Source organism: Vanessa atalanta, chromosome 15 (assembly GCF_905147765.1).
Source record: "Vanessa atalanta chromosome 15, ilVanAtal1.2, whole genome shotgun sequence".
Taxonomy (NCBI): domain Eukaryota; kingdom Metazoa; phylum Arthropoda; class Insecta; order Lepidoptera; family Nymphalidae; genus Vanessa; species Vanessa atalanta.
The window spans coordinates 5108582-5132038 of NC_061885.1; the positions used below are offsets into that span (position 1 = coordinate 5108582).

The 23457-nt window shown below is 35.2% G+C and overlaps 2 protein-coding genes across 2 annotated transcripts in view; both read right to left on the reverse strand.

The window, feature by feature from the left end:
- The window catches only part of LOC125069531, a 67792-nt gene extending 64135 nt beyond the window's left edge, over positions 1-3657 (reverse strand). Inside the window, exons 1-2 of the mRNA XM_047679051.1 lie at positions 3591-3657; positions 1308-1513 (exon numbers count right to left, since the gene is read on the reverse strand). Of these exons, the coding sequence (XP_047535007.1) occupies positions 1308-1513; positions 3591-3657 (273 nt within the window). The remainder of the gene's footprint in view (positions 1-1307; positions 1514-3590) is intronic.
- Positions 2669-23457, reverse strand: part of LOC125069465 (zinc transporter ZIP11) — a 51584-nt gene continuing 30795 nt past the window's right edge. The window contains exons 5-7 of the mRNA XM_047678969.1: positions 21222-21320; positions 11743-11901; positions 2669-3884 (exon numbers count right to left, since the gene is read on the reverse strand). Of these exons, the coding sequence (XP_047534925.1) occupies positions 3806-3884; positions 11743-11901; positions 21222-21320 (337 nt within the window). The 3' untranslated portion in view covers positions 2669-3805. The remainder of the gene's footprint in view (positions 3885-11742; positions 11902-21221; positions 21321-23457) is intronic.

The following is a 23457-nucleotide window of genomic DNA, read 5'->3' on the forward strand; positions in this document are numbered from 1 at the left end:
AAGCAATGCCATTTGTATTACATAAAATGAGTGACTTTTTGACATTTTCAAGATATCATTATAAGTAAGTACTTGTGGCACAATTCTAAAAAAAATTACATATTCTAATAAAAAATAAGTCGTTAAAAGCTCCGATAATTTATACATTCTTTGTTGATTCAGATGTTGATAAAATATGTTCCCCTATATAAGTAATAAATTATCTGAAAACAATTGACGTATTTCTTTACTTAATTTGTATTATATTCCATTAGTATGGTATGCGTCGTCTACAACCCCATCATCCACAAAATGATTAAGATCAGAATATTTATTTAGATAAATGTGTCTAGTGTGACATCAAATCAAGTTTTGGTTACAGTTATATAAATCTATATCTATGTCATTTATCAGGTAAGTATATCTACACTCTTGTGTGGGAATAAGATCACGCTCGTTATGCGATGGTAAAATATTGAAAAAAATGAAGCAGTTTATGCCAAAATTCAGGGCCTGACTCTCCACGAGGGCTCTCTACGCTATTAAGAAATTACGTTGATGGTTTTTATTATTATACTTTTTAAGCTAAACATTAATCTGTGCGGGGAATTCAAATTGTAGTCAGATAAATTGGTATCGAATCGACGAGCTTCGCTCGTGCAAGTCGAGAACAATATTTAATAATAGGGGCCAATTGTCATAAATATTTTACTTGATTACGAAGTATTTTAAGCGTTGATGCCTCTCTCACTCATTTCGTTACATATAAAATTGGTATATTTTTTTTTTATTTAAATGAAAGTGCATTAATTTTGTGATGACTGATATCCATTTAAATATCTTTGTAAATATAAATACAAAAACATAGCAAAATAAAATAGAATGCGAGTGGCGAGCGCGGCGTGACGGGCAGGTGTGCGCGGCCCTGCCGGCCGTTGCGCTCCCACTTCCGACCGCGTCTGGACACCACAAATTGCAATTCACTCCAATTATTACGATACAGGACAACAACGACTCTCTTCGTTTGACACAGAGCTCAAAGTTATTCAACTACAAAATATGCATTATCCCCTACTCCGTATGCGATTCCATATTTTGCGACAAAACAAATTCCACGCACGGATTGACGTTATTGACTATATTATAGTATATGTAAAGGTACGTTTGTCGTTACGTTTTATTAATTCCTCTGAATTTCACTGTGAAGTTCGAATGAGACATTATGCAACCGACGTCATGAGCACATCGCAGCGCAAGGTAAATAAACAAAGATGTTGCATATGAAATCGGGCGCATTATGAAATGCATACAGGACATGCATAACTTACTGGTATGCGCAGGCGGTGGCATCGTAAACAAAGATGCAATAAGTCCGTCCACGTCGTGGTAGTGACAGATGGTGGTGTGCACGTGTGCAGTGGTGGGTGCGGGTGCGGGTGCGCTACGAGGGCGCGCAGCGGTGCAGCGTGCAGCGTGCGCGGGGCGCGGGCGCACGCGGCTGACTGCAGCCGAGAGGGGCACCCCGCCGCGCCCTCTGACCGCGCCACCGCCCGATAGATTGTCAACAAACACCGAATGAATGGAAATGAGGACGACGGTGCTTCACATTACTCGGTACACCATCTATCGAATGCATCGCCGCGGCCTCGATACTAATTGACGATACATCGCCTCTGTCAATCACTATTCATTTCATAAATTGTTCAAATTTGGTTTATTTATCCAATGGGCTTAACAGCACTACGAACTTATTACAGATTCATTGTTTAATAGTTTTACTTTTTTTTTGTAAATTAATAAGATAGTAAGCTTAAGTGATAGCTTAAGTTAAACTGATATATTTAACAATTATAGTTAATCTAGGATAAGACCAACGTTAGAAGAGTACGAGGTGCGCCGCCGTACGCGGGCGGCCCGGGTGTCGGGCGTCAGGCGTGCCGGAGATGCCATTGAGAGGGTTTTATCGCATGGCGGACGACCGTACAGCTGCGTACGCCCAAGAATTCGTGTGTTTGGGTGCGCGGGCGCAGCGCCCTCGGGGTCATTGGCCGCATAGCGCCGCGCGCCCTTCCTTATACTTTTCTAGTGCAATTCCCTGTCGTTTGTCACGTCATCCGCTGCATTATATCATCGAAGGGGACGCCAGCGATTGTCACTAGAAGTACGGGCTGGCCTAAAATTACGGTTGCGGCTGCTCGACACTGCCCGTATATAACTTATGTATGCATTAAAAGGTTTTTTAACAAAACTTCTGGAAATCCTCCTGTGATTTTTACTATACGAAACTATTAATTATTTTATTTGACATTATTTTGTAGTAAGTGGTATTTAAAAAATAATATGTTTTAAACAAATATTCGCTACTAAGAATTTTAAAGGTAAACAAGTCTATTCTATCCAGTGATAAGATTTGTATGATGTGATATACAAAGCCATAATCACCGGCTTCAGTTTCAAACGAATTTTCATTTGAATGCTTTAAAAGAACATAGACTGCCTACGCCATATTCCTTTTAAACTAGATATTTACTGCGTCCGTGCATTCGTAAATAACTACACTTAAGTATAACATACTCGTACCGTTAGTTTTCCAATAAAAAAAGGCTTTTTGTGGTAGTTGAAATAAAAATACAATAATTTTAATATAATACATTATATTTATATTTAATTACAAATTTAACTAATTCGTATTATTTATTTCATTTACATTTATGCCGAATCGTAGTGGTTCATATTAATATCAACATTTTTTTTACAAATCTCATTGAAAACACTAACATTTTGAATAATTAATAAGATTTTGAATCAATGCGGTCTCTGTAGTTCTTTTTATGGCCAATTAAACAGACCAATATTACGTAATACTATATTAGTTAAAAAACAATAATTGATATATTTTTTATAATAATTGACTTACAAAATATACTACATTAATTACTTATTATCTAATAAAATCAAATATTGTCTTTTAATAAATTATTAAATAAAATGCAATTCATTATTATAACGGTAGTTTATATGGCAATCTTGGAGACTGGGATTCCACTAAATAATAATCTTAATGAATGCTAAGAATGAATCAATTTTTTTGAGCATGAATTTGGAAATTTTCTCTTATATAATGTTTTTTCTTAATAGTACTAAATAAAATATATTAGGACAATTAATATACAATAGTTTGTAACTATGTAAGTGTAATACTTTATGTTAAAGTAAATTAATTATACAATTTAATATTTACTTAATATATTTTAAATTAATTTAATAAAATTATATTAGACTATTGCTACCATTATCAAGAGCCAGAGTCGGATTTGTTAAAATCATTTGCCTTCAAATCTAAATCACTCACAGAAACATTTCCAGTTATTTGTGCGAGAGACTTCGCTTAAGGCGTTTAAGCTACGTAAGGCCTATCTGTACAGTCTTTGATATTTACAGGTTTACATAAACAATAGAGCTATTCCCATTCAATTTACTGTTTACAGCAAATTCATCCAAACATCTGCTAAAGGTAATCTTATTATATGTATTGGAGTTCAAATAAAATACTGCAAGATTGACTTATAAATAATTATTTAAAGCGTCAAATAAGGCATAATGTTTCTTACCTTGTGCAATGTTACGGCCATCACGATCGATGAGAACATTACCTGAAGCAGTTGTTTGAACGTACATGGTGTCGAAATGTTCATAAAGCATCGATATTTAGAACCGTGTCGCATAACTTTGGCAATTTTCTACACTACAGTTTTGGTCGATGCGACAGGGAACTAAAAGTAGGTGCACGAGTGATATGAAGGCTCGATGCGGGAGCGGGGCGCGCTTACCCGAGACCTACGTCCAGGCACATCATGACCATGAAGCCGATGATACAGCCCCACGTCGCCAGCTTCCCGTTTCCACTGTACACATAAATTAATGTTAGGTTCGATTTCTGGTGACAAAGCGAGTTAATACTAAGGAAGGCGGTGCTCAGTTTTAGAGCTAGAACTAACGCATTTGCCACAATTGAATGAGGAATGATTGTTTCGGTTATTCTGGAACCAATAGAACATGTATATTGACCAGAATCACATGCAATATTTCAAAATTGTCGGTCTACTGTCTAAATTACTACTTTTACAAATATACTTTTACAAATTACTATATTTACTACTCGTTGAATTGCGCTATTGTGAAATTACATCCATTAGATAATAATTTTACTGCAATTTTATTCCAAAATATTAATATAAATAAATAAATAAATATTGGACAAGATCACATACACTACTCTGATCTCAATGTAAGTACCTAAAGCACTTGTGTTATGGAAAATCAGAAGCAACTACGGTACCACATACGCCCAGACCCGAGACAACATAGAAAGCCAATGAACTTTTTCTACATCGACTCGGCCGGGAATCGAACAAGGGACCTCGGAGTGGCGTACTTAGATAACCGGTGTACATCCTACTCGACCACGGAGGTCGTCTAATATAAAGTTAAGAATCAAATCACATTTTATGTTATTTAAATAGGAACGCATAGAGAAGCAGTTAAAAAGACTTTGAAATATACTTAATTATATATAACGCATCTTTCTAATCAGCACTTAGTGTAACGAAAGGTTCCTCGGTAAGAGTAGTAACGAATCTAGGAAAAGAAGAAATCAAAGAAATAAGGTAAAATCCTATGGTTTTACCATTATAAATATAATTTAATTATTTGAATATAATAACGGTTGTCAGCGCACTTGTACATTGTACTCCTAATTCATTATTCCGCCCGTATAACGAAAAAATAAAAACAAAACACGTAACACCAAATTTATTAATCGTGCAAGCAAATATCCTGGGCAGATTTAATGCTTCCGCGATTAAAGTGATATATGTACGACGGTACTCAATAGGACAGGGCGTGCGCAGTGCACGTCGCTGAGTTATTGTAAACACCGTGATATTATAATCTCACTAGTGAAATTACACTTGCACGGAATTTCGTAAATCGTCTCCATTTCATTCACGGACAGGTTCAGTAGTATTATAAATTACCTCTAGCAACACAAGCGTGCGTAAGAAAGCCTCGCGCATTTTGATTGGTCGTGACGGCTTGTTCTGTAACTTTAATATAAGAGTGTTTGCTATTTTGTTAGGTTTTATTGGTTAGATTTTCCAAATACGTTAACTCATAATATTAACTAAAATTGGTGGTAAAAGCGTTGTATTTTGACAAATAGATGTGCAATTCTAATATCAATTGTCGTACCTATGTCTTGACTGATAGTATCCCTGCGCTATAAGTACTGCATAGTGTAATAGTTCGAAGCGATACATCGCGGTGACCGTCGTGATCGGTCCGTTAGAATTCGACGTCGTCATACGATGTGATCCATCGAGAAGTAACGAGCGGACGATATCTGAATATCAAGGAGGCAGCAAAATTACGATATCGGAAAGGCCGGCGATGACGCTTGCGGCTCACGCACTCGGATTTAGAGAAACAATAGTCATTGACGGCCGGACGGAATCCGCTAACTGGAATTATATAATAAAACAATTCCGCGTACTTACTTGCATATCGCTCGATTATGAATCGGGTCCCATTGTAGAACTAAACGACTATTATACGGCTACACGCAATTTATAGCATATTTGAACTCATTATTATTATTGACGCGAATGATTGGTGATTTATGTATAGTACGAGTACATCGGAGATTTTAATTCATTACATACGAATGCTTCATATTAAGAATAACTCGTTCATCTTCTTCAATACTCTTACTTAGAATAGAGTTGTAGTAGAGCCTCATAGTTAAGTCAATAGCAAAAATATGATTATTATTTTAATTTAAAAAATAGTTTACGCATCTATAGACATCAACAACATCAACATTTACAGCGAAATAAATATCTATATGACACAATAAAAAAAAGCATTAATTAATTTATAAATCCAACAACAATTAAAAAACTTAAACAATTTTGGTTAGATTTATTGTACAAGTATTAATACTAAATTGAACTTGGCTAAGGTATTTAGTATGAAAATGTTATGAATAGTAGTATTTACTAAACAAATATATTGAAGAATATTCACCGAAAACCAAATACATCTCGTGAACAAAATCAGGGTACAAAACTTGTAGGTCAGCCGTGATGTTACAAATTTGCAAAATAAAATATAACATGTGAGCAATCAAAATACAATCGTTAATATAATAAAATTAATCTAATCTCTTTTCTTACTTAAATGCGTATTTTTTATAAAAAATCCTAAAGATATACATATAAGCATTGCATTTAATCCTATTATTTATAATTACAGATAAAACACTGATATATACACCTATATATTAATGATATAACGTATTAATTTATAGTTGAAGATTGTGTTAGTCTGTGATATTATTTCATATATAATACTAATTGTCGCCCGCTCCTTCGCTGGCGTTTTAAGGTTTGTTCGTCAGTGTCAGTCAGTCGTCGTGGTGGGTATGTCCTTAATATCAAATTCAGTTCAGTGGCGTGGCCGTGAAAGAGCAACAGACTGACGGACACACGGACAGGTTCCGCATTTATCTATCATATATATATATAATATGATGTCAGATTACATTGGTTCGTCGTTATACATGCGTCTGTCATAAAGATATAAGTAAATTAGACACGCTTTATTTATATTTCAAATCTTCAATAGATATAATATTGCAAATATGCAGTTATTTTTATAATGTTTCTTGAAGTCCGTGATCTCCTTATATTTTACATATAATAGAATAAAACAATTAAGACTATTATAAAAAAATAAAACCCGGTTTCAATAATTTGTCTGAATATACGTTACAAAAATAAAAACTTACTAAAATTAATAAAAAATCGATAGGCGGACATAGATTCATACGAATTCAGAATGACCCCTTTTTTATTTAATTTAAATTGCGATTTGCTATAAAATAGCTAATCTGTCCTAAAATCATAAAAAGGAGACCCGCGTGTAGTTTCCACAAGAGAAATGAAAGAAAGAAATGGTTATATCAACAATACTAAATTATAAGTCTGAATAAATGTTTAAAAATTTAAATCAATAAAAGGAATCTCGAGCAATTTCTTCAAATCAAAAATTTAGATACATCACATCCCGTAAACGAACCTTTTGGTGTTATATGAATGATCGACAGCTTTCGCAGAGGAGTCACTCGGGCCGTTAGTAGTCTATTTAACTTTATTAATGTAATCAGTAATATATCCATAATAGGGTGACAGATCCTACTATTGGCACTAGCAAATAATTATTAATCATTTATTTATTTAACGACCTAATTATATTATATATAAGTATACTATATTTTTGTTATTACAATTAATAACAAAAATATGATTCAATCGTGTATCACCTTTTCAATACAGGCTATCTTTGTATGTATAATAAAATCTAAGCCATTAAATCCCCTTTAAGCAAACTACTAATATAAAATCCGACTCACTTCTATGAATCAAAATAGTTTACCATTAATAAATGAACGAAATTTTTGATTCAAGACATTTGCACCATTTTTAAAAGGCAATTATTAAAATGTATCACCAAGGTCCACTAAAACCGATAAACAGTTAATAATGGTTTTGTATTCTGCCGCGTGGTGCCAAAAATAATTGTAATTGAATTTGGCTTAATTAGCTTATAAAGGAAACATTATTTAAGTACAATAGTGATGCAGTTTTGTTTTACTGTAAAAAACCTCACGAAACATAATCGTGAGATGTTATTTAAGCTATCGTACGTCGAGTTTAAAGTCGACATCTTGAATTCTCGTATACACGAATAGGAAAGAAATATTCACGAGCTTATAACACGTAGACTTGGATACACATAAACATAATTCTAACAAAAAAATCGAACCTACCTTTGTTCTAATACGTGATTTTTCATATTTTAACTAATACAAGTTATTGTCATTTAATTAATAAATTTAGGGTCAATAAAATTCTAATTTCATTTCCAAACAATAATTTTCTCTTTAGAATTTTAACCCCAGTAGCGTGGCGTGACGCTTGAATGTAAAGAAACAAATAAACATGTTAAGACTACACTCAACCCCATTTCACGATGGCCACGGACCGGGGGAAACATTTATCAGTTGGAATTTTTATAACGTATTAAATGCATCATTTTGAATCGGACATGATACTTCAAGCTATAAAATTCATATAGCGTAAGAAATAACTAACATTATATAAACTGTCGGAGAATTTTTATATCATTTTGTATGTTTGTAGGATACATTACACCCAAACGGCTTGTTTATATAGAAATTTGGGTTTAAAGTGGATTATGTCATAGAATAAACCATTTACAGAGGCACCTTTTCATATAAATATAATTAATTTTCACCGAAGCCGGTTACTTATTTATACGTAAGTTTGTACTTTGTATTCACGAGTCCAGTTCAGACGCGATATCGTATAGAACATTTGACAGCTTCGTAGTTTTACCATGTACGTATCTCAAGTGGTACAAAAATCAAGCCCTAAGTATTTAGTAGCCCATTTGCATAATTGCCAAGGTTTCAGTTCATTTTTCCTTGTAGCGCTCCCCATTTAGCCTCGGAGAACACGTTAAGCTGTCGGTCCAATTGTTGTCACGAACGTTTGATGATAATCTTTAATTCTTGGTAGTAAAATTATTTTAATTCAGCGTGTTTCTATTTCGTCCGAAGGTTTTTCAAGGTCGGATGACGGATATTTCAAAGTTTTTGTCCGATGACTATGTTACGGTGTATAAGATTTTGCGACTCTATAAGTTTTGTTAGAAGATTTAATTGATTTAGTAAAAAAGATAACATTTTGCTAATATTCCTCAAGTGTCACATCTATTTTGGTGTAAATGACGCAGTCTTTGCCAGTATAATTCATGCGAATCACGTATATATGATGGGGAACACCAACTGTACACATGACACGCAACTGAATTTTAACTGACATCATCATCAACTTTAAGTAATATTATTGATAAAGTATGATAACAATACAAATGTTTTAATACTAATTCATCAAAAATCAGAATCGTTTCTACTCGCAAGATAAAAATTCTTCAAGTCTTCAGTTTATTTAAAAGCAGACGGTGCGTTCGAGGAAGTACTTGTATAGGTAAATTTAGTGCGTACTCGGGATGCGTATTGCGATTTCTGGAGGTAGGTCAGGGAGTGTCGGCCTGCGCGCCGAATTCCCAGACAGTGACGTCAACATTTAGACAAACTAGAGCGGTGTCACCGACTTTGCTCTGATAACAAATGCGTTATTTCGCGTTATTTATTATTATTGACAGTGGCGAGACGGTGACAAACCCACGCACGCACCGAATTTACTTGTTAAAGCGACACCGCGAGTGCGCGCCGCCCGCCCTCCGCGCCGCTGCAAATAGACGCGCCGCATCCGCACGCGCGAACTCCAACCAGAAGAAATGCCCGAATAATGTAAGAATTAGCCGACCATTATAAAAGTAAACATCGAAATTCACTTTTAAATCTTGCTGTTAACAGCTTCAGTATAAAGATAAAGCAAAGGTACAGCGAGACCGAGGGCGGCAACTAGTTGTATTAAATAAAGTAGGATATATCGAATTTAGAGCTGTGGAATAAAATGCTATTATAAATAGGCACGTGAGCACGACATCGCCTGGTGCCAAGTCATCGCTTTTATTCGTTTTGCCGTTCACTGCGTAATGATGAAATGCAATGTCTCTCTAATGGTTTTCTCAGTTAAGATCATGCATTAAGACGCTAGCTGTAACCCAAATTTTTCTTGCGACCGTGTCCTCACTTCCTTGTTTTTATTTTAAGTTTCTAGTAAAATCCGCCCTAAAGATATTTTTATAAACAATTAACACGCCTAATACGCCGATTTTAATTCTCCTATCTCAAAGCTTACTCTTTTGAAATCCAAATTTTATGCTTATGACATTTGTCCATTTGTTCAATATTCTAAGAACATCTTTATAATAATAACGTTTCGGAAACATTCTAAAAACATCCCTCCAATATGTATTTTGAAAATAAAAAATATGTTCATTTATTTGTATGAAGCTGATTTAACAGTTTAAAAAATTAAATTTAGTTTGTAAAGAGAATGTTTTTGGTTAAGATAGATCAGACAAAAATGTAAATCTTTTGGTCAGAGATACCCCGATATTTAAAACTGGAGAGCTATAAAAATGCCAGCCGCATACGAAATTTCTAAATATCTAAAATAAACAGCAAATTCTGTATATTGTAGGGAACCCAAGGAAAATGAGCTCGAAACGCATTTGACTGTAGTTAATCGGCACAGTGAATTTAAATAAATTAGATAATACATTGGGTGGAATAAGACATTGCAGTGAGGGCAGTATATAGTGATCGGGTCCGGGGTGTCAGACGGCGCACCGCTATTTCTGGCCAAGTATTTGCGTCGCGACACGTCGTCTCACTGCGCCCACACTACATGTGCCGCTTGCACTATGAAAACATTCAATTTCTTTTGACATTTGGAAAGGGTGGGTCTGATTCTGCTATGGGTGCGTTTGTCAATACATCGCTATGAAAAACATTGCAATCCAACAATCATAAGTGATACCGACAAGTACTATTTCCATAAATAATCTGATTCCTCTAGACGCGACCACGTGGAATGACCGTTCTGGTATTTTTTTACGTATACATTTCGATACGCAGTAATAAACGCGATTCGGACTATTCAATTATAAGAGTTTACACCGATATGAGTGAACCGTTACATAATAAAAAACGTAATAATGTTATGGGTACTTCTGAACGAATTTTAACACCAACTTTCAGTGTTATATAACGGCCATAACTAGCGAGGGAAACCGTGGGAAAATATGCGAGAAATGCCAATGAGATCAATAAATCGACAATATGGACAAAACGAACCGCTTCGACAATAACTTAAAAGTCCATTAATATCCATAAATGGGCTCGTACTGAATTAGTAAAATGAACAATTTGGTAAATTACGTTTCCGAAGGACGAGTCTGTTTGAAACGGAACCAGGACCGGTTCTAGACAATATGGGAGATGGGCAAAGGCAATGTCGCTAAGGGGAAATGTCTGTACATTACAATAGACTTCGGCACCCTAAAGAGATCTCCGGATATTTGCGTCGCTAACAAGCGAATTTCAAATCTCAATACGTCGTAAGGCCAATATGAATTGGAATAATCAAACAACATCGGGACCCTCGTCACTCCAATTATGACAGAAGCTTGTATTTTGTGCTTCAAGATTCACGCCGTAGATAACCGTTCCGAAATGAGTTTTACCACTTATTTATTGAAGAAGGAAGTTTCGACATGTATCTAAGAGAACACATTATCATATATTCATTACGTGCGTTTGAAATGAATATGGCTCTGGTTTTATGACCGGAATAAAGCATGTTATCTGGTCTGTATTGACATTGAAAGCCGACTCGAGGGCCGCGTCTCGCAAGGGTCAGAACAAAGACCCGCGCTTCTCGTATTTTTTAGGTCAATCTCAAGGTCAACTTAAGTTGCTCTTTTATTATGCAAAAAGAAAAATGAGTTTAAAAAAAACAACTCGTAAACATTACCGACAAGGACCCTTATTTGCAAAGTGATAATATCGTAAATTGTGCTTACTAATGTACGTATTTATAACGGCTATAAATATTTCACAATTGGGGATGCCTTAACTTATTTACTTTGTCAAATTATTAAGTTCACTAAGATCGAAATAAAACATGTTTATTAATTATTACTTACGATGCATTTGCCTCCGGAATTATGTCATCGGCGACGACGTATATCATGGCACCAGCCGCGAAGGCCAGAGCGTACGGCAGCGCGGGTTGAGCGGCAGCTACAGCTACCGCACCCAGCACTCCGAATACGGGCTCTACCATGCCCGATAACTGCCCATACCTAAATGAGATTTTTTTTTTAATATTTTAATATTATCAATACTTTTAACATCATAACAGACACAAGGTTTTGACGTAAATTACAACGTTCAATTAAATTTATAGACACTAAGAGTTTAGTACAGCTAGAAGAAAACAAATAAAATTAAAAATATATTATTTAATATACGCACTAAAAATGTACAACACAATTATGTTCCAAATTTTCATTGTATTCAAAAAAGTTACCTGGGTAAAGAATAAAAAAAAAAAATTGAGAAGACTAATTAATAATGTCTTAAAATATACCATACAAATATTCATTCTTTATTAAGAACAAGAGTCAACCAAAATTTAAAAGAGGTTCGTTTGGTTACCTTATCAAAAGGTTTGATTGGGGCTACGCGAGAGCATAGCTATTTTATTCAACCTATTAAGTACCTTTAGGCTAAGGCTACACGCACCATGATATCACAGGCAATCGATGTGATATTTTCATGATTTAAATCGGCTTAAAACCGACTTAAAAAAAAATTAACGGGCGAATTTTAAATCGCAAGTACGTGTATACACAATATAAATTCAGATGTTGATTTTTCATGGGCGTCTTTATAGGACCAAGGTATATTTACGTGATCATTGCGACCACATCATACCATAGCATACGTAAATGTCACGCTGAAAGTCAAGCTGAGATATAATTGCGTGGACTTAAACCAACTAGTGACGGACAAGTAGGCTATGCGGTAATCTATACATATAATAAATCCTTAATATCAACATATTTGTATAGTATTCGGTGAAAATCTATCTATAGACTTACTCTACGAGTACGGTCAAATTATACTTAACAGATGAAATAAATCACGCTGTTTTCAATACAAGCTTTTAAGTGAGATTGATTCGCTTTTGTTTCGATTCTTAGCTCGAAGCTTTTAACTGTATTAGTCGATATTAACTTCAACTAAACGTGTTCGAAAATTAAATTAATTTCTAAGTACATAATTAAATAATTTATTAAAAGTTATATGGGTATGGGGTAATGAGTGTGGGAATGATTTTAATTAAATGAAGAAAATTCTATCAAGCGCGGAAGTATACGTGCATTACAAACCAAACGAGTCGGCGTAACGCGGGCACTTTCCGATTTATAGCAAAATGCTTATAATAATACATGAATTGTAAAAAAGCCACGGACTCTTTAATCTGTGGAGATAGAATATACAATATACAAAATATATACATATATAAAAATGGATTGATGGTCTAAGTATTATTATTTAATTATGACATAATATACATAATAGTTATATGTAACATGTTTAAACTTAGGATATCAATGCCGATGGCTTTCCACGTTTACTTTCGCCGACCGTCGCCTCGATACCGGACACGGGCAGCAACACTTCCGATGTACCAGAGCATGATTATGTACATATTGACTTAAATACATCAATATCAATGCTTAGTAACAAATTACTAAAATTATCAATAATGCTAAAAAAATCTCTACTATATTAATGCGAAAGTCACTCTGTCTGTCTCTCTGCTACGCTCTCAAAGCTAAACCACTGAAACGGTTTTGATGAAATTTGGTACGAAGCAACCCTTGAACCCTAACGATATACTGTACTTTTCTATCCTGTGAAGAGTTAATATTAGGGATACAGTATAAGTTCTTTAAGTATTATCGTCATAAACTGAATTCCAAGCTGTTCATGTAGTAATAAAGAAATCTCAGAAAGCGTTCAAAAGGTTATTATACAATTAGTGAGTTTATGGTTGATAGCACACCTTGGGAATAAAACAATCGCCTCCTGGCTGTTTCTCTATGATACTGAAAATATGTAGACAATCGAAAATTTTCAACAAAAAAAATCGCTGAGTTTCTTTCGCCGGTTCTTCTCAGGTCAGAGTATTTTCTTTTCCGAACTGGTGCTTCCACAGTTCGTGTTTAATTTGACAATCAATAAGTAAGTGGTACGCTTTTAATTTTTTTTTTTTTTAATATTGGACAACATCACATACATTACTCTGATCCCAATGTAAGTAGCTAAAGCATTTGTGCTATAGAAAATCAGATGTAACGACGGTATCACAAGCACCCAGACCAAAGACAACATAGAAAACTAATGAACTTTTTCTACATCGACTCGACCGGGAAACGAACCCTCGGAGTGGCGTACCCATGAAATCCGATGTACCCATTACTCCACGGAGCTCGTCAAATTCTAAATAAATTGACTTAAAAATCATAATAACAATACATATGCGTGCAAGTACTGTGTCGGATACTGTACTATTAATGGAGGAAGTAAACACTTTTCATCAATTAATAGCGCTAATAAAAGAAAAAAAAATCTGATAACGTCTTCAATCAAATTTGAATTTATGACAATGGATTCTAGAGAAGTTCTTCATAGATAATAACATGCCAATATAAAGTTACCATTTCTGATCATAGTCACAGGCTCATTGGTCAAGCGGTGCCAGGGGGACATTAATAAGGCTTAGTTTCAATATAGAAAAAACATAATGACGATGTCATAGTACTTTTACGAAAGATACGATATGGTGAGGGATTATAATTAGTATGTAGGTAACAACTAATGGAAAATCTTGTAAAGGTAAAGAACCCCACAATAATTGACACCAAAGAGTATATCGAAAACACAAATGCGAACCAAATGACTACCTATCGCCACGCTTAGGTAATATCTATGTCGATATTTTATAGCTTTCCTAATGTTTACTGTTAATTTGAATTACTCTATATTAGTTATCTACGTTAATGAAACTAAACGTGGCTTGTAAGGAATGATAAAGCTCACGGCATCCGGTGCGACTGTATTTAGTTTATCATTACATTGCTGGGTGTATATCAGGCACCTATCATGTCAACATGCCGAGTGTGTAGATCACATCGTCAACATTTGTAAAATATAGATATTGGAAAGTGCTGTATGCTGTTAATTTTCACGTGTTTGGGTAGAGAGGTTGGTTAGTGCGGGTGGTGCGGGTGGTGCGGGGTGGCGCGGCACGCGGTGCGGTGGCGAAAGAGGCCGCTAACGAATTGTTTTGGTGAAAGTGCGGGCCGGTGCCGCGACCACATTCCGACGAACTGGTCGACGAGTCGACGTTGTGGGAAACGCCGCCATCACCGAGCCATGCCAATCCCAGCCCATTTCGGCCACTGCTGACAGCTCATCATCAACCAAACACATTAAGACTCTTCTCTTTCGGTTCATACTTCGATGGAGCCGTTATACTAATCGTATATGACAGAATCGATCGCGATCGCGCAGTCAATCTGCTTTGAAAAGGACCGAGCGAATTGGAAAGTTTCGGCGATATTGTAAGGATAATATGATAACGAGCACTTAGACAAGTTTAAACTTTCGTTAGTGACCATTAAGTCTGCGAGGTAGCTAGGCGGAATGTCGGGTAAACGGGTTTAGTGGCGAGCGAGGCGGGCGACGTCGCGGGCGCGAGGCGGGTGCGCGACGTGATGTTATGTTATCGCATGCATTATTCAGCGGGTGGCGAAAGCGGCAATTTGCGACAATATCCACTGATTCGCAGAATCGTCCGACTGTTGAGTCGCCGACAACCCATAAAACAGGATGCCCGTCACTCAATAACTATGTTGAATTTAAATAAAACTTGTAAGATGTTTGTTTATTAAGTATCGAAAAATATAATAAAATGTTCCCCTGCTACTTCGTCCTTTACTGTTTGTTCAATTAGGTATAATCTTACTATTATATACTTTTTACACGATAATGCTGAAACTCGGATTTTTAAACTATGTATTTTATAGGAAATAAATAATACAAAATATACTTTATAGAGTCACATTACAAAAGGTTCCTTTTCAGTACAAAAAATATCATATTTTTATATCGGAAATATATTTATGTCGCAAGTTCCAATTGAATTACAAATACTCGCGTAGAAAGTATGTACTGCGACTGACGGTCTCATTCTCAAACGATCATAAATAAAATGTATTACGTTTTCAAAAATATGACAGCACATAACTAAGAGATATTTTTCCTATTAATATGCGAGGAAACTTATTTGTATAATGGGTATAGATAAGGTATTAATTAAGTAAACATAGAAAAAACACTTTATTTAACATACGAAACCTGATATAGTACATAAACAGTTTTTTTATACTTAAACGTTTCGTAGTCAGTAAATTGGTAACAAGTTATGTTTAACTGCGATATAGCTATTTCCCACGCAAAAAGGAGGTTGTTGGAACGTCATCGATCAAAAAACATGCCTTGTTTTTCGATCGAGCAGTCTAGAACGACATTCGAGAAGATTAGGCGCGGCTACAACGCAATATGCGCACCGAAAACCGGCCGTGATTGCGCAGATCAGCGCCATCAAGGCTGGCAAAGCCTTCCGCAACTGCGTCTTCGGGGCCCACTGGCAAAACACGGGCCGCTGCGAGCTCGGCGGCCGCTGCGGTCGCCGCGTCGCTCTCTCGATTTAATTACTTAACTTTGAAGGCCGATCGCCCGAGGCGGGCAGCGGGCGGTGCGCTGCGACTGGTCCGACGGGTGCGGTCCGGAAGAACGCGCAGACAGCGCGCCGCCGCATGCTTGCCGCACTGCGCCAGACTCGCAGGCACCTCAGCGACACATCGCACAGCAGACACACGCAACACTCAAATTTCGACATAGATAACTTTCGAGACTAACGATCATACGAGAACGACCTATCCACAGCCTCAGTGCGCACACCGACTTTTTAACATAAGCCAGGACTTGGGCAGTGCCCTAAAAATCATGAGGATTCATCGGAACTTGTAACACATACTAAGCAAATGGATATTTATTTAAAAAAATGTTGCTACGTAAGTTTATTCAATACACAGATATTTTAATATTTAGAAGAGGCTGGGATAGCATGGATCGGATCGGAGTTGTCTTATATGGTGCGTAAGCGTGACGTTTCTATGCCACCGTGAGTCATGCGCCTGCGGTGAGAAACTTTGACTAGACGCATTGTCTACAACAAAGGATCACCGCACATCTTAATGTGATTATGTCATAATCAAATGAAAAATTAACTGAATTATGCACTACTAAAATAACATTCGACTTATTGGCACTGCCGCCTACAGCAGTATAAAAAAACACTTAACACTTGTCGAGTTTTTTTGGAGTCTTTGCATTTGGTTAGTTTCAATGCAAAAAATAAATTAAACATCGCATATTATCATATACAGGATATATAAATTTGAGTTACATTGTCTGTGTGTCGAAACAAGCGACACTTAGATACATATAGTGTATACGCCTTTGACTATATAGGTCTGCATGCACAATGATTATTTATATCCGATATTTTTTTTATTTATTGATATTTAATTACTATTTTTTATTCCTAGTTTTAGATGTCTCAGATCAATGAATAAGATTTATTTGTGTTGTGTTTTTTTTTTTGCAAATACGCTCAAATTATACGTAATGTTTTATAAGCTTTCGATCTATAGATAGCATAAGCGAATTAATTTGTAACGCAAAGTCGCGAATACCAGTATTGTAAAAAAAACTTAAGCTAATCTACTGCTAGATTTCAGTGAAAGTTTAAATTAATTGAATATAGGATTGTTGGCAGAAAAACTGGTTCGCACCGACTATGATCAGTATCTTGCATAATTGAATTCCTAATTGTCGATTTTATAAATAATCTATTTTATCGAGATAAAATTCAGTTGAAAAGATTTAATTGATACGTGTACGTTTACAAAAAGAACAAACTGTAGTTAATCAGGTTCGATTGAATTTTCCTCAATGATTAATTTGATATCTTTATCAAACAAGCTTTACGCTTTACTTCACAGTGAAAAATTGTCCATTAATTAAATTTTATTTTATAAATTGAATCATTTATAATACCTTTAATACATATTTCAAGTTTAGGTATCATAAATAACCTAAAAGTAGGTAATTATTTAGAATGTAAATCAAAAATGAAATAATATACATACGCCTATCAAATGTGTCGGACTACAACGAGCACAATAGCGTTATAGGTACATATATTGGTTCTACTTAAATCTTAGTGTTAAATCAGCGACATATCATCATACAATATATCCTCGATTGGGCCCCCTGCCCAATTCAACATCTATAATGGCGTCCAATCATAACATTGAAAACAGAACGTATATATCTTGCACAAATATTCGGTCAGTTCGAAGGAACAACAACCCCTTATATATGTTTTAAACGAAACTACTGAACTATTAAAACCCTTCGTTACTACTAGTGTTGTGATATGGGGTTACATAATATATATATCCATCACTGGCTGGTTGGGGTAAGGTTAGAGCTGTTGGTGTTACAAGTATACGGCTTGCAACTTCCGCTATTCTCTATCTGAAGGCTTACTTCGATCTTTATTTAGTATTAATTCTTTATATAATACAGCAATACGTTATATTATTGTGTTCCGGTTTAAAGGGTACAAGTGCAGGCACAAGGGATATAACATCTTAACTCCCAAGATTGGGGGCGCTTTAGTGTAATCTACAGAATGGTTAATATTTCCGACAGCGCAAATGACTATGGGCGGTGACCACTTACCCTTTGCCTGTCCACCTATCTATGTATAACACAATGAAGTGTTTTATTTATTTATTAGTTACTTCTTAGTTTAGTCAACCTTATTCTTTACGTTTATTTTATGACTCAAAGTTATAAAATAAGCTAAAACGGCAAATTGTTGCTTGGGCTCCTACATACATATATGATCGGAAAATACTATTTCTCTTCGGGAAAATACGTTATGTTGCCTCACTAATATGCAAAAGCAAAATTCCAATTACATTCATGAAATGAATTTATACGATTATTAATATTATGTGTTTGCTGTAAGATTCGGCCATTTGTTTTTCCATGTGAAGTGAAGAAGCGCTGTCATTAATAAATTAGAAATATATGTTTATGCTTTATAATAGAACGTAAATACCAAAACGTTATCAGATGTTGACAGCATGAACGGTTAACGAAAAACAAAGCTCCCAAATATTAAATAAGAAACGGCTATCGCAAAGTAAGTAAATCATTCTTACTATTAAATTAGTGTGATGTATCGATACAAGAATGCTAAAACCAAATCGTTAAAGCGACGAGTACATCGATCAATAAGGGAAACCTACACTCAACGAGGTATTTGTGACGTCAAATGAAAGTTTAATTGTTTTGACGATGCTAGGACGGAATAATATACATATTATATTAACTCTTCTGAGTAGGACTCGAACGAATCCTTAGTGATGATAGGTAGAGAATAGATATGAATAGATAGATAGAGGAATCCTTGGTGATGATAGGTAAGGAATAGCCACACTTTGTGACCCTGTTTAGAAATCTTACTTTTGATATCGCTTTCTTGGGCTGCTCAAGTTTAACAGTTTGATAAAAAATGAGGAAACAACTATAGAACGATGTTATTGCTTGTACCATATATTCGTCGTCGTAAATTTTTGTAGTTCATCCGTATAAGAATAAGGCAATCCTTCAGTATTTTGATGCTATTACTTACGGCCTATTACTTGTAGAATATATATCTGGATTTAAAAATAGAAATACTTTTTGCTATTAAAGTTATATTGAAGAATTACATAATTGCGATTCGATAAGATTACTTTATTATCATTTAAAGATTAATTATATTATTTTCAATTGAAATTAAGTACTTATTGTTAAATATTCATTGTTGTTTAAATAAAAAAACGGCCTCCTTTAGTTACACAAGTAAATTAAAATTATAATATTGTCGTAACAAATTGTTTTTTTGGTTATTTAATAAGAATAAAACTGTTCTATTTAAGGGTAAAATGGGGCGCGTCGAAGCAATTAATAGTAATAAAAAAGGGATCACATGTGAGGTGAGGTAACGAGGTCATCGCTCGAGCTTCCTGTCTCAAGCAGGATTCCTACTTACGAATACATGTTACAGTGGCAATGGTATAACATCTACCTTTAGAAAAACCTAACCCTCCAATAAATTAAATATTTTGTGCATTTACGAGATTGAACAATATCTCCACCGACATATTTCATATATGTATGTGATGGCGCCGTAAACTATTCAACCTTTAATGAATATAATAATATACTTGCACCATTATACAATATAAATAAATGCAAAAACTATAATGTAAGAACAAAGGAAACAGGAAAAATATTAAAATTCCTACGATAATGGTGTATATTTGCACGGAATCCCCCCACAGTAATGTCACACTCATTAAACTGTTGTTACTTTTGCATTTATGTTATGGTATATCATTACTAATCATCAAACTAGTCTCAAATTGGTGAATCAAACATTCAAATTAAATTATATTTGTCTTAACTAATAAATACATAAACGGACAACAGAGAGGAAGATTCGAATAAAAAGTCGTGACATTAATCTTGTTAAAATATATGCGAATTGTACCACATCCAGTTCCGAAGGAACGCTTCGTAGGTGCGTTCCCTTGTACCGGTCGCCTGCCAAGCGGCGCCAGCGCTTCCGAGAAAACGAAGGAATGCGACTATTTACAACTTTTACCTATTTGGTAACATTCACAATGCACGCACGTAGCTCATACGCTAGCAGATGTAACCTTTTGCTCCGACAATTTGAATATTCTTATTTAGAGTTACGTTCTTACTTCGAACAGACAGACTGGACTGAATTTTAATGTAACGGATTAAATCAAGACATGTAAAAATTTTTTTATTTACTTTCGTATGTAAAAGGTTAAGGAAAAATGCCACGTGTATAATTGCGCAAAAACGATGTGTTGTCAAATTAATGACGATATAATCGAATTACCTAAAAACGACGGCAATGAAACATATAATAAAGAAGATAAGCAGTGCATGCGGAGAGCGTTTGAGCTCGCTAAATGAGTTAGCCTGAGCAGGAATGGGGTCGACCAGTCTGGCTGTGTTGGCATCCGGCCTAACGACGCGGGCAAATTCTCTGTCACTCTACATCTAGCGACTAAGCGTTTCGCGCTAAGCTCATCAGATTTGGCCGATGTACGGAAACGTACATACATCAAATAAACATAATCGCTAACATTAATCACTAGTTAAATATTTTCAATGTATATTTGAATTATTAACGTGTACCAAATTCATAAATGAACCACTTGATTATATGTAGTTGCATTTTACGGGAATAATCCGAAAACAATGCAAAATTATGTAAAATATATTTAAACTCTACCAACATTAAGTATATCTTTGTGAAGTTTGAAGCAGTATAGAACTATTTTTGATTACAGGTTAACCAAAAAACATGGTTACAACAACTTACCAGAAGGCTCTCCAGACGGAGAATCCAGCAGAATGCAACGGCAAGCTAACGGCGAGACCCTCGGGGAAGTTCTGGATGCCAATTCCAAGCGCCAAATTTCTACACAAAAAAGAAAAAAAAAATACTTTAGTTTATGATCAAATATAATTCATGATATGTGAGTACCTACTGAACTATAAAACGACCGTTACATGAAGTTACGTTACAAGAAGAAGAAATTAATATAAAGTAATATTCAAATTTAGGTTTGTTGCATGAGTTCTTACTTATTTGTGTAAAACAATGACAAACGCAACATCATGTCTTCATGGTTGGTAGCAACTTATTAATAAAGGGAATAGTTTATGGCGCTAACGTCTATGTTTAGATGTGGTAGATGATGAGGTGCATTCTTTAATAGCTCTTTTTTCATTTATCACAAATCCAACTACTTTATGGATAGTTACAACTCTGAAAATAAAACCATCGTCTCTAGGCCTTTTTAATTGAAACAAAGTGATATTTTTTGTTGTAAACAATCATCTATTTATTTATAGCTCGCAAGATTATATAAGACTTTTAATTATAGAAAATCGCTATTACTTATGAATCCGTGGATGATTTGAGACAATTAATAAGCAGGTATAACGCTCACAGATGAAATATTCTCATTATAACCAGGTACCATTAGATTACTTATTCGGTTAACTATATTCCCAGTATGAACACAAAATTAACAAAATGATAATTCAGTTACGTGAATGTTATCTGCAAGTTTTATTTATAATTATAGGATTATTATAAAGTCTATCTCTTGTTGTTGTTCTATGAGGCATTGCGAAAACAAATCCACTTCCAGTTGTTTGTATTGTTCAAAATACAATCATTACCCATTATATTATTGACATTCAAAACTACAATGTAGCTGACATGCATATATATAAGAGATTTCACCCACGCGGTAACGAACCTCGCTTATGGCATTTGCGACACCATTTCATAGTTTTTTTTGCGAGTGCTCGATAAAATCTGCCTAGGTAATTGAATTGAATCACACGATGACTAAGTCGAACGTAATGCGTCGGTTATTTTGCATATTGCTTGTCGTTTAATATAGTTACAGAAAAACTTCTCGAGTTTACTTCGTTGATGTATCGCATTTTATACATTTACTAAACAAGATTGTTTATCGCGGACTTCATCATCATTCAAAACAAGTGATCGACGGAGGTTTTGCTACGAGGTTGCTTAGTGATTAAGTGGGAGGAAGATACCAACATTCCAGCGGAGGACGTTTCCCTCCCCGCTGCACCTGCCATCCCCGGTCGACTCTAGGAATGCGGCTAACTGTACAGCCTCCGTCACCGTTAAACTCAACTGTTCCTATAGCTAAAGGTCATCGCCAGTACAATTACGTAATGCCACAGTAGAGTATATTATTTGCATAACTCAATGTTTCTCTTTTAATTTGCACCCAAATCGTTTTAGATATTCCGTTTTTAGTGAAGTATAAAGTTTTTAACTTTGTACATTTCGTAAATCATTAGCTCTTTACTATAACTAATATCATATTGGGTTTGGTATTCAGCTCCAATATATTAACATGTCAAGTCGGCCAAGACGCATGAACGGAATGAAGAGAGAGCTACTAAATGACGACAGCGAAGATGACAACGGAAAACATGAATGTAAGTAGCCACTAATAGCGATATAAACGAAAACCTCGGGAATTCCTGTTAAAAGGGTTAACTTAATAAACATGCGCGTCGGCGCGGAGCCTTTGAGCATGGTGAAAGCTGTACGCTACGGGTGGCGCATGCGCACCGCTACCGATCAACTCGCTTAAGGTACTCGCGCACAACTGGCATTCCTTGTATTTAGTTCATAAAAAAGTACAATTCAACCGTAGTACGCTAGAGAATGTTCCAATGTTAAATAGGAGTCTGATAACGTTACTTTTTAATTTATGTGTACAAGTCGAACGTGGATGAGATGGTTTTCGGTATTACCTAAGTAATTTATAGAGCTTGAAAAGTCTGTCTGAAATGCTGCCATGATTTATGTATACTATTGTTTTTCACCATACAATATATAACCTCCCAGTATTCGAAGATGCAACATTAATACATCATTAGGAAATAAAAAAACATTATATAGATTAATTCTTATTTTACGTTGTACAAATCTCTGCAGTCATACGATTTCAAATATGAATGAATATTTTATAAATGATGCTTGATTTATATTCCATATAAAT